Source organism: Littorina saxatilis, linkage group LG1, assembly GCF_037325665.1.
Source record: "Littorina saxatilis isolate snail1 linkage group LG1, US_GU_Lsax_2.0, whole genome shotgun sequence".
NCBI lineage: Eukaryota > Metazoa > Mollusca > Gastropoda > Littorinimorpha > Littorinidae > Littorina > Littorina saxatilis.
The window spans coordinates 4,466,578-4,479,506 of NC_090245.1; the positions used below are offsets into that span (position 1 = coordinate 4,466,578).

General features: G+C 42.3%; 1 protein-coding gene across 3 annotated transcripts in view; it reads right to left on the bottom strand.

Moving 5' to 3' along the window:
* Positions 1-9,192: 9,192 nt before the first annotated feature.
* Positions 9,193-12,929, bottom strand: part of LOC138959722 (nucleolar and coiled-body phosphoprotein 1-like) — a 52,614-nt gene continuing 48,877 nt past the window's right edge. For all 3 annotated transcript variants that reach the window (XM_070331336.1, XM_070331320.1, XM_070331330.1), the window contains exons 7-8: positions 12,105-12,315; positions 9,193-11,574 (exon numbers count right to left, since the gene is read on the bottom strand). In XM_070331336.1, coding sequence (XP_070187437.1) covers positions 10,855-11,574; positions 12,105-12,315 — 931 coding nt within the window. In that variant the 3' untranslated portion in view covers positions 9,193-10,854. The remainder of the gene's footprint in view (positions 11,575-12,104; positions 12,316-12,929) is intronic.

Here is a 12,929-nt window from a genome sequence, read left to right on the forward strand (position 1 = left end):
GCAGAAGCTCTAGTCTCACTGTATGTGTCTGTAAAGGTGGTCCTTCATAGAGCCCAAAGTCAGCTTTGCTAAGTCTTTTTACCGAAAACTCAGTGCTGAAGCATCGTGCGGCCAACTTCGCGAAGTATACTTGCGTAGCTGACTTGGCACAGTTAAGGACAGGCTTAAACATATGTGACCCTCCACCACGAAATGAGTCGCATGTCACCTCGCGCGCGCGGTTCTGCGCTAGGCGTAATATAAGCCCGGGGATTGTCTGGTAACAGTGTGAGGGTCACCTTAGTCACAGGCTTATAACTCAAACAGTTTTCGATCTTTTCTAAAACGGTTTTCACCACTGGATAGAGCATAAAAAACTCTGCAGGAAAATGTAAAAATATAAAAATCATGCAAAGGTGACATGCGACTCATTTCGTGGTGGAGGGTCACATATGTGGCTATCAATGTGGTATTTTCATGATTTTGAACAATGCTGCCCTGACCAAACATATTAATTGCCAGATTTCAAACATTCTTTTCACTGTGTTCCACTGGCACCTGATGCTACCTCAAAACAAGTTGTTTACATCGTCATGTTGCATTGCCCCCCCCCCCCCCCCCCCCTGTCTCCTCGAATTCTGTACAGTGGAATCCCCCCTTATAAGACCTCCAGAAATCTGGGAAAATCAGGTCCTGTCTTAAAATGGAGGTAAATGCACAGAGGTTATGAACAGAACATCTAAACAATCCAGGTCTTAAGAACATCTAAACAATCCAGGTCTTAAGAACATCTAACAAAATCAAGGTCTTAAAGGTGGGGTTTTTTTCAATAATTTTATGGTTAGATTTCGCTAAAAAGTTATGTCAGATGATGAATGAACCATGGGGAAAAAAGTTATAGAAAAAAAAATATATGTAAAAAAAGATTTTATTTTTGGGTAGCGTGACTCACGCTTCCAATATTTTGTTTTCTGTTTGCTGAGAACATGTGCTTTGCCTAAAAATACTGACCAATCAAATTCATGTCACTATGCTTATAGCCACGCCCAAACAAGTGCAGCAACAGTTTGACACTGGAGCGCTGTCCACGCTTTTTTTTAAACGCACAAAATGCACGGGATTGGAGAGGAGTTTTGCGCTGGGCATTTTCCAAATAAGGATATCCTACTATGAGTACTACGCTGGAATACTACAATGAATTTTCAAACGGCTACACTGGCTTCGTCTTTCCTGATCGAACCTTGGGTGTATTGTTGATAATTGTAGATAATAGACTCTGCATTTTAATGGTCAAATGGCGATTTCGGTATAAAAATGTAGACAAGGACCTTTAAGAACATCTAAAAAAATCAAGGTCAAGAACATCTAACAAAATCAAGGTCAAGAACATCTAACAAAATCAAGGTCAAGAACATCTAAAAAAAAATCAAGGTCAAGAACATCTTAAAAAAAAATCAAGGTCTTAAAAAAGGGAGAAGTCTTAAATTGCCAATTGGGGGGATCTTGAAGGGGGTTCCATTGGGGGGGTCTTGAAGGGGGTTCCATTGGGGGGGTCTTGAAGGGGTTCCATTGGGGGGTCTTGAAGGGGGTTCCATTGGGGGGGTCTTGAAGGGGGTTCCATTGGGGGGGTCTTGAAGGGGGTTCCATTGGGAGGGTCTTGAAGGGGGTTCCATTGGGGGGGTCTTGAAGGGGGTTCCATTGGGGGGTCTTGAAGGGGGTTCCATTGGGGGGGTCTTGAAGGGGGTTCCATTGGGGGGGTCTTGAAGGGGGTTCCATTGGGGGGTCTTGAAGGGGGTTCTATTGGGGGGGTCTTGAAGGGGGTTCCATTGGGAGGGACTTGAAGGGGGTTCCATTGGGGGGGTCTTGAAGGGGGTTCCATTGGGAGGGTCTTGAAGGGGGTTCCATTGGGGGGGTCTTGAAGGGGGTTCCATTGGGGGGGTCTTGAAGGGGGTTCCATTGGGGGGGTCTTGAAGGGGTTCCATTGGGGGGTCTTGAAGGGGGTTCCATTGGGGGGGTCTTGAAGGGGGTTCCATTGGGGGGGTCTTGAAGGGGGTTCCATTGGGGGGGTCTTGAAGGGGTTCCATTGGGGGGGTCTTGAAGGGGGTTCCATTGGGGGGGTCTTGAAGGGGGTTCCATTGGGAGGGTCTTGAAGGGGGTTCTATTGGGGGGTCTTGAAGGGGGTTCTATTGGGGGGGGGGGTCTTGAAGGGGGTTCCATTGGGGGGTCTTGAAGGGGGTTCCATTGGGGGGGTCTTGAAGGGGGTTCCATTGGGGGGGTCTTGAAGGGGGTTCTATTGGGGGGGTCTTGAAGGGGGTTCCATTGGGAGGGACTTGAAGGGGGTTCCATTGGGGGGGTCTTGAAGGGGGTTCCATTGGGGGGTCTTGAAGGGGGTTCCATTGGGGGGTCTTGAAGGGGGTTCCATTGGGGGGGTCTTGAAAGGGGTTCCATTGGGGGGTCTTGAAGTGGGTTCCATTGGGGGGGTCTTCAAGGGGGTTCCATTGGGGGGGTCTTCAAGGGGGTTCCATTGGGGGGGTCTTCAAGGGGGTTCCATTGAGGGGGTCTTGAAGGGGGGTTCCAAACAGCTTAAAAATAGTTATATTTTGCCTGTGTGCTTTTCGCTTGGTTGCTCTTGTGTTTGTTTTAGAATTTTGTTTGTATGTAAATGTGTTTCTTTTGTTAGGTAAACTTGAATGATATTGTTTGATTTGTAATTTGCCTAGTCCAGATTTTCATCAACTCATACATATATATATACCTTGTAGAGAATCGTTATGCATTACTTATAATTTTGTGCCATAATGATGATGAAGGTCCGTCGCGATATAACCTTGAATGGTTGAAAACGACGTTAAACACCAAATAAATAAAGAAAAAGAATGATGAAGGTTACAAAATCAAGTCATGGTTGAAACAATGAGATTTTGTTTGTGTGCTTTCTGTTGTTGTTGTTATGTGTTGTCTTTGTTGTTGTTGCTTCATGTGGTAAATATGTGTACTGTCGGTCAGTCCTTAAATGTACGATACTGATTTTTTGGTATGCTTGGATGACATTTAATACATACTACCTTTTTGTTATGCTTGGATGAGATTTGATACATACTGAAGTTTAGGTATGCTTGGATGAGATTTGATACATACTGAAGTTTAGGTATGCTTGGATGAGATTTGATACATACTGAAGTTTTAGGTATGCTTGGATGAGATTTGATACATACTGAAGTTTAGGTATGCTTGGATGAGATTTGATACATACTGAAGTTTAGGTATGCTTGGATGAGATTTGATACATACTGAAGTTTAGGTATGCTTGGGTGAGATTTGATACATACTGAAGTTTAGGTATGCTTGGATGAGATTTGATACATACTGAAGTTTAGGTATGCTTGGATGAGATTTGATACATACTGAAGTTTAGGTATGCTTGGGTGAGATTTGATACATACTGAAGTTTAGGTATGCTTGGATGAGATTTGATACATACTGAAGTTTAGGTATGCTTGGGTGAGATTTGATACATACTGAAGTTTTAGGTATGCTTGGATGAGATTTTTTTTTTTCAACTTGTTTTTACTTCTTTTGGGTACATATACTACATTACAACAACATCAGACAACATTACAACAACATCAGACAACATTACAACAACATCAGACAACATTACAACAACATCAGACAACAACAATACAACATCAGACAACAACATCAGACAACATTACAACAACATCAGACAACATTACAACAACATCAGACAACAACAATACAACATCAGACAACAACATCAGACAACATTACAACAACATCAGACAACAACATTACAACAACATCAGTCATACAAGATGCTTGGATGAGATTTGATACATACGCATTTTTGGGTATGCTTGGAATTGGATGAGATTTGGTACATTCCCATGACAACTGGAACCATCCTCAAGATCACACCTCACCTCACCTCACCTCACCTCACCCGAGTCATGCAGTTTTCAACCCATATTCTCCCACCTTTACTTTTTACATTTTGTCAAGGTTTGACTACATTTTTTAACATAGACGGGGAATCGAGACGAGGGTCGTGATGTACACTGAGCACAAAAAGTTAAGGATATTTTTTCAGTGGTATAGCCCAGATGTTAAACAGCAGTTTTTTGTTCAGAAATATACGTGTATTTGAAGATCAGCCTTTCTTCTGCTCAAAAATGTGTTTCTGGAATCTGAGTAATATGTGGGTATGACGTCAGCACAGCTGTGTTCAAAACACGTGAACAGTTCTTTTCTGCAACTGCTGCTGAGCAGGTTGTTCGCATCATCCGTGAAGGCTATACGCATTCTATCGGAGAACGAGAAACAAAATTACAGAAAAAGTCCTTCAAAAAAGTTGCGCGAAAGACACCAGGGACAATATTTTTCACCGCTTTTCAAACGATCATAAATTTTGAGCCCGTGAAAGAATGTTTGGCAGAACTTGGCACACATGTAATGGCACCATTCTTTGCAAAGTATACAAAGTTAAGTGCATGTCACATTTGTTTCTTGGACATTAAAAACGTTTACAAATTTTTAACGGAAAACCATTACAACGTCCATTCTCGGGTTCTATTTGGAAGTACTGGAACATATATACTGATGAAGGTCTTTGTCATTGTTCTGTGAACTTTTGAGAGGCTGCTATTTGTAGTTTTAGATTTATTGCATATCAACTGCGGCTACTCAGCAAAAACACCATAAAAACCCTGGATTTGTTGCCGTTTTTGAGTCACTTGAGAAAAAGTGACTCTATGTAATCGGTCAGTGTTAGTCTGTCCGGCCGGCCGGCCGGCCGGCCGTCCGTAGACACCACCTTAACGTTGGACTTTTCTCGGAAACTATCAAAGCGATCGGGCTCATATTTTGTTTAGTCGTGACCTCCAATGACCTCTACACTTTAACGATGGTTTCGTTGACCTTTGACCTTTTTCAAGGTCACAGGTCAGCGTCAAAGGAAAAATTAGACATTTTATATCTTTGACAAAGTTCATCGGATGTGATTGAAACTTTGTAGGATTATTCTTTACATCAAAGTATTTACATCTGTAGCCTTTTTCGAACGTTATCAGAAAAACAAGGGAGATAACTAGCCTTTTCTGTTCGGCAACACACAACTTAACGTTGGGCTTTTCTCGGAAACTATAAAAGTGACCGGGCTCAAATTTTATGTGAACGTGACTCATTGTGTTGTGAATAGCAATTTCTTCCTGTCCATCTGATGCCTCATATAATATTCAGAACTGCGAAAGTGACTCGATCGAGCGTTTGCTCTTCTTGTTCAGGATTGTGGTCGCTCTCTTTTACACGCTGGATCACCCTGACTGCGCTGCGGATTTGAACGAAATTTGTATGAATTGTTAGATAGGACACCAAATAAACTTTTTTTGTGTAAAAAATGTAAAATATCATTCAGTTTAAGTTACCGTTTTGACGGTTGAAAGTGAATCATGCCATCAAAAAACGCCATTTGTGAGGGTAGGCGTGGTCACGGACCTCTGACGTAATACCCAAATTTTGCTCAGATTCCAGAAACACATATTTTTTTAACCAGAAGAAAGGCTGATCTTCAAATACACGTATATTTCTGACCAAAAAACTGCTGTTTAACATCTGAGCTATACCACTGAAAAAATATTCTTAACTTTTTGTGCTCAGTGTATGTGTGTGCATGTGTATGTGTGTGTGTTGTACACATCGAATCAGAGAAAACTACCGAACCGATCTTCATGAAACTTGACATAAGAGTTCCTGGCTATAATATCCCCGGACGTTTTTTTTATTTTTTATAAATGTCTTTGATGACGTCATATCCGGCATTTTGTAACAGTTGAGGCCGCACTGTCACGCCCTCATTTTTAAGTCAGATGGATTGAAATTTTGGTCAAGCAATCTTCGACGAAGGCCTGACTATGGTATTGCATTTCAGTTTGAAGGCTTAAAAACTAATTAATGATTTTGGTCATTAAAAATCTGAAATTTGCACCGTATTTGACGGACTACAAGCCGCGACTTTTTAAAAAAAAAAATCGCATTGCGGCTTATAAAAAGATGCGGCTAAAACGTTACCTAAACTTGAATAGCATTCACCTAATGGAAGTCCCCGCGGATTTTCATTTCGCTCGATTAGCGATTACCGGTACTTTATTAGCTCTCTACTCAAGACTCGGCGCTTTTCTCTTTCTTTCGCGAATCTTCGTTTGTCAACAAGTCGTCGTGACAAGATAGCGTACAGAGAAACACCGGATGTGTCAGGAGCGCGTGAGATTTCCTTTTTTGTGTCTCGCGATAGTTGGAGGAGCGAGAGCCGCCAGGTTGTGTTTTCGTCTGCTCGAAATGTGCGCAAAAGTCGTAAATCATCCCAAAAAAGCTTATTCTGGGCGGGACTACATGTGTGGGTTGGTTACAAATTGTGTGTGTGATATTTTTCTTCAAACTTTTTCACTTTTCTTCTTTGTTTCACTTGTTTATTCTCGGAGCCGATTTCGCCAAATACCGTACTTTCGTTTGCCTGGTTGTTTTGATTGATTGACACGATCTGATTATATTTTTTTCGACGGTGGCTAATATAGTGACGCGGCCTATACGTGATTCGTCCCAATTTTTTTGTTAAAATACGGTAGTTAAAATTATTTTTTCATAAAACGATAAAAAAAATAATGTCATCTTATTCTTCACCATTTTCTGATTCCAAATCATATAAATATGTCATATTTGGATTAAAAATTAGCTCTGAAAATTAAATATATGAAAATTGTGACAAAAATTAAATGTCCGGAATCCCTTTAAAAACAATTTCATCTTATTTCTTGTCGGTTCCTGATTCCAAAAACATATAGATATGATATATTTGAATTAAAAACAAGCTCATAAAGTTAAAAAGAACAGAGATACAGAAAAGCGTGCTAACCTGCTCAGCGCAACCACTACCGCGCTATTCTGGCTAGTCAATTTCACTGCCTTTGCCACGAGTGGTGGACTGACAATGCTACGAGTATACGGTCTTCGTGAGAGAGAAAAATGCAGTGCGTTCAGTTTCATTCTGTGAGTACGACAGCTTGACTAAATGTTGTATTTTTGCCTTACACGACTTTTTTTGTGTAAACGATTTAAGAAAACTGAATCATATTGTCAAAATGTTGAGATATCTTAATTTATTTTCATCCCCTCATGCATCTTTGTCAGCTGTTTACACATTAAAAGGTCGAGGCTGACTTTTCTTGGAGCACTCAAATGCAGATTTAAAGTGATTTATACAGTGTGTATAATACAATTTGTTGGGTGAATTATGGGTCTATGAATGTCTGTGAAAGAAAAGTTGACAGAGTGTTTTGCAATGACTTTTTCATGTTATTTCTATAAAACTGAAATTGATTCATGAGACATTTGCATTTATGACCAAAATTCTGCACTTACATGAAGAAACATTAGTTCTTAGATTGTCTTTCTTATGTTAATCTACCTTGTATATGGAAACTATGAAGCAAGAGCACTAAGAGACATAGAATAGATGTCTATATCTGAACATTTTGTTTTATTTTTTACATTTCAGTCTTGAAAAGACAATAATAATGTTGTAGTTCTGTTAAAAGATGGATAAATGAACTGTTTTGGTCGTCAATGTGATTTCTTTTGTTATTTGATTGGAAAACAGTGAGAAGTTATCATGAATATTTGAAGAAAAATGTTTTTTGACATTTTCCTAAAATTTCTCGTTTAGGGGGTAGGGGAGAAATATCTCATCTGGTGTCGTAACATATCCTCTCAGGAATTCCAAATGTGGCTTGAAATTATCCAAAGGCATTGTAGTTTCTAAAAAATGAAACAGAGAACCCACATTTGTTGAAGCCTTTTACTCATGAAAGTTGACAAGCTTTGCACACTGTGAAAATGACGGTTTGAGCCTAAAAAGCATCACTACAGCCAACCTATCAAACACTGAACACTGTAATAGGTATTTTTTACAAGATTAATGATCAACTTAACTGTTTTGATTTCAAAAAAGTGGTTCTCTGTTCATTCATTGCAGCTGTGCATTGTGATTTCACAGATAAGTTTAGCGTTCGAGGGGGTACCCTTAAACAAAGGGGTATAAGTAGTAGTGGGAATGAGTTTTTTCGTGGCGAACTTGTCAAAACGTGTTCAGTAGACCCCAATGAATATCTCTAGCCTACTAAAGCCGGATCCTGAGGGGAGTGCACGGTAGACCTAGCTGGCTTGGAGCCTATACGTTAAACTCTAAATTTGCGTTGGTGGCACAATATTTTATGAAAACAGTTCTGACGTTACTGAGTAACGAATATGTAGTGCGTCCCATGCAGGACCCAATCATTTGAGATTAAGTGCGTTGCAGGACTTCCTCCATGAATACTTTTTCAGTTTCTGGTTTCTATTGTGTACAGACGCAGGGACGCACAGTTTGGAGAGCCGTGAGTTGCCACCAGGGTTTTGTTCAAGTCTGTCCAATCAAAGACTTGCCGTAGTTGACTTGCAAGTATCATTGGCACTCCCAGTCTGAGTCACATTACTCTTCACAACTTTCTGTGTTCCTCTTTTTCACAAGACAAACGGCAGAACAGTCACACATTACACAGCGTCTACAGAGGTGCATGGTGAAACGAGTTTCCGTGAATGGAGATAGCCTACTGCACTGTCTACAAGAATTATTTCATTTGTTTTGCATTACAGAAGGGGTTTTCAGTATATTTGATTCTGGTTTCTTATTTTTGATTGAGTGCTTGATTTGAAGATAGCTAGGTTGTGTGGTGTCAAGCGATTGATTGAAATGTGAATGCTAATACAAATACAGAGAGCATTGCTATCTGTTTTCTGTGTTCTTGTTCGAGTGTCGTGGTCAGCCTATTTCTTCCCTGCTAAGTATCTCTTTTTCCCTAATATTGTCTGTCTGATTTGAATCAATCAGGTCGCAGGTGTGGTGTGCACAAGAAAAGAGCACAGGTGTAAATAGTTGTCCCAGGCATGCCTACTCTCTGTGTGTGTGTCCGCCGTGTGTGTGTGTGTGTGTATGTGTGTGTGTGTGTGTGTGTGTGTGCATGTGTGTGTGTGTGTGTGAAATTATAGACCTTGCATGCCTTTTTTAAATGTTTTTACAGAGCTCAGTAGTAGTAAAGAAAAAAATGCGCAACCTCTAGGACATGACCATGATGTCATTCTCACAATGTTCCGCATTTCGAGTTCTGGTTGCATATACATTTATTGCACGACTCAATACATACAAAAGCGACCACTGACAACAAATAAGAAAAATAATGCAAATTTAAATGATTCACACCAAATCAACAAGGGTAACAAGACTACAATACTTCTTCAAAAAGAAAGAACAGACGACGATAAGAAAGTTCACACTCACTCAGGTTCAAAGTCACTTTGTCAAAAGTCAAGTTGAAAGTTGTCAGTCTTCTTCGATACCTTTAGGACAAACAGTTGTACCACACTGCTAAAGCCACTACTTTGCCAGCTTTCAGGTGTATGCAATGGTTCAAGGTTGCCTCACTATAATCAATTGCCAATTAGCGGAAGTCATTTGCTTTTTCTGGTTCTGACAGCAAGATACATCTTGTTCTCGGCGTCAGATACAGAAAATTATAGTCGAAGTCAGCATGGTGATTAATAAAAGTTTCCAATGCACCAAGTCACACTCACTTGCCACCCATACTTGCCACCCATCATTTTTGCTGCAGTCTAGTCTACGTGTAACAAGAAGAGCAAGCGCTCTATTAATTGACTCCTTTTTTAATGTGGTAAGGTGCAGCGAGAGAGAAAATGTAAGTTTTACGCCCTCACGGCAAAGCCATTAGCGGCATATTACACGGGAAAACCCGGCTTTGTATGAAATTAAAAAATAAAAATGCGGGGGGGGGGGGGGGGGGGGGATAAGGTGCAGTCACTAAGTAACCTTACTTATTACTGGGGACAATCTATCTGTACAATGTGTTAGGGTCATCATATAGCCAAGTATCAAAGCTCTACTTTCAATAACACTCATGTTTTTGAAGAACATGATGAATTCCCATAATTTGTTCCCGCCTTTACTTTTGTTGTGACCTTGACATTTGACAAGGATCAACGAAATTGACGTCAAATCTTGAGTTCATCAAAACTCTGAAGCCCGTGCAAGCTGAATAAAACGCTAGCTTCAAAAATCATTCAAGAAAGATACGATTTTCCTTTCCTGGTACGCGAACTTGACCACATGGAATTTGATGCGGACCAACCAGACTTCAATGCTTTTTGTGGGCCACTCAAGCCCAAGATTATTGGAGATTCAAAGATCTTGCTTGATAAACTTCTGAGAATTTCCGTTTCCTTGATCAGAACTTTACCCTGCTATGACCCTGAATTTTGACAAGGGTCAACAAGACTTTCATCATGCGTTATTTAAGACTCTCCTGATTGATCAAGTGGGTCAAAAACGGCGTGCTATCCCATGCGGCAAGATTCGACTTGTTGCAAGCTAAAACCGTACTACCCCGCTCTATGTTAGTGTTGTGCAACAGGTGTCTCGTGGATCACATAAACTTTGACTTTTGACACCAAGACTTTTGATCAATTGAGGGCCATCTTATTTACAATCAGTGCGCTGTCGCTTTGAGTGCCATCTTATTTACAATCAGTGCGCTGTCGCTTTGAGTGCCATCTTATTTACAATCAGTGCGCTGTCGCTTTGAGTGCACCTGTCGCTGTCAGCTCTCCGCGCTTAGAGCTCCTATCGTCACTGAAACTTCTAGGCTTAGAGCTCCTATCGTCACTGAAACGCCTGGTAGTGTCAACTGGGAGAAAATTCCTCTCTCCCTCTTTGGAGTAACGATTTCCTCTATGGTGCTGGACGTCACTTTGTCATTTTGGTTTGGTCACCACAACCTCCGACAGTTCAGAGAACGCTTCTACTGGCGTTGTCCACGTTTGCGGGCTCTGAGGGGTAAAAGCAGAGTTTGTTCTGTTGGCAGGGGCGACGCTGGCCTTTTTGGAAGCTGGAGAGGATGGCTCTCTGGGTGGCGGAATCACTCCAGTCCTGCTGGCTTCGTCAATCGACGATTCGTTATCGCCATCGTTTTCAGTGGAATCATCAGAAGCGTTCGCACTTTGCGTGGACGTAGACCTGGCAACCAAGGCGAATAAGCCCGCTTGAGATTTAGAAAGAGCAGCAGGATCGGGCGGCGGTCTAGCAGGAGGTGGACTGGTAGGATCTCTGAAAGGGTCAACGCTATTCGAGCGTCTCACTGGCACGGAGCTTGGTTCTGAGGATGCTGAACTTGTGGAGGACTGTCCACTGGAAGAAGGAGACTGCGAGTCGGTGTGTCTGGCTGCTTCCATGACCTCCCGCTGGAGGTTGGCCTCTTTTAGCTGCTGGTTCAGCCGCTGCGGGGCCATACTGCCGCGCCGTTGAAAGGCCACAGATGAGGACAAAGTGGAGGTAGTCGTCGAGGGATTCCTGGCTCCTGAGGGAGGGGGGAGGATGATGGAGGCCCGCCTTTCCCCCTGGCCTCCCTCCAGACCTCCGGACGCAGAGGACGCCTCCCTTTTCAACTTGCGCTCTGCGTGCTTCAGCTTTCGTTTCTGCAAAAGGAGCACGACCACAACAACCGAGTGACAGTCTCATAGTATAGAAGTGACGGCAATGCTATCTGAGGAGGTCACGATCGAACGATGCGGTCTTCCGTTTTGTACGGGAACAACGTATGTGAAAATGCTAGTCAGCTGTTCCACTTATTTTGGGACATAAATTTAAAAAGCAAGCAGTTCAAAATCTTACCTTTCTGCAGTCCTATTCAAATACGGAGAGGCATGAAACCCCTTAATTCTAGGCTTTATTTTTTCAACACAACTCGCTATCTTTAAAGAAAGCGTATGCTTCATACTTGTGCTTTGGTGAAAGGAAAATCTTTTTATTTGAATATTGTGACTTTTGTACAGCGTTTAATCTAGATTTTCGAATTATCGCGAATAAGTTACGCACGCGACACCCTAATGTGACCAGGACTTTGTTTATCTGACACGAAGGAATAATACGAACCTCCAGATAATACCTTGTTATATTACATTTTTTTTCTACCTAATGAAATGTGCTCCATAGAAATGTCCCGTACCTGCTTGCTCCGCTCTTTTCGTTCGCGCCATTTTTTCTTCCATTTGTACCCGGATGTAGCGGATTGCCTGATTGGTGCAGGTTCCATTTTAACCCCAACCACTGTTGCCTTTGCACGACGCCATTGCCGCAGCTTTTGTGAATAGTGTGCGGTGTTTTTCTCGTCCTCCTCTCCCAGAGTGTCGAGGCTGTCTCGAACGCCCAGCTTAAAACTATACACACAAGAAAAGAAGATGAGGGAATATGCTTCAGAATAGAGAAGAATTATACTGGGCGTCTCTTTTCCCCCCCTCCCCTCCCCCCCCCCCCCCCCCCCCCCCCCCCCCCCTTCCAGTAAATCGTTCGCTTCCCGGGACTCCTGTTTCATTTTCTCCCTCGTTGCTCGGAGGTTCCTTGACAACTGAGCTTACGTGGTTCCCCTCCCGCTTCTCTGCCACCCACACGCGGCAATGATTCTTCGGAAAGTAGGACAATCGAGGGTTAGGCATTTTAAGTATGTTATATCAGTAAAGTCAACCTTAATTGTAGACACAGCAGTATAGTTGATGCATGTGCTGTTTCACGGCCCGATACCCCTTCCACCCCCCCCCCCCTCCACCACCCCCCCCCCCCAACGCACGCACGCACGCACTCACACACAAAACTATAAAAACAACAAAAGCAAAAATACTTAATACGACACCCCTTCGTCATGTCCCATTACAGTGGACCCCAGCCCCACCCCCCTTCCTACCACCACTCATCACTAACCTCATACTCGACACCCTTCAGAGAGGGGGGCGATGCTTTACCACGTGCACCGGGAATGGGCTTTTTGGACGTAACG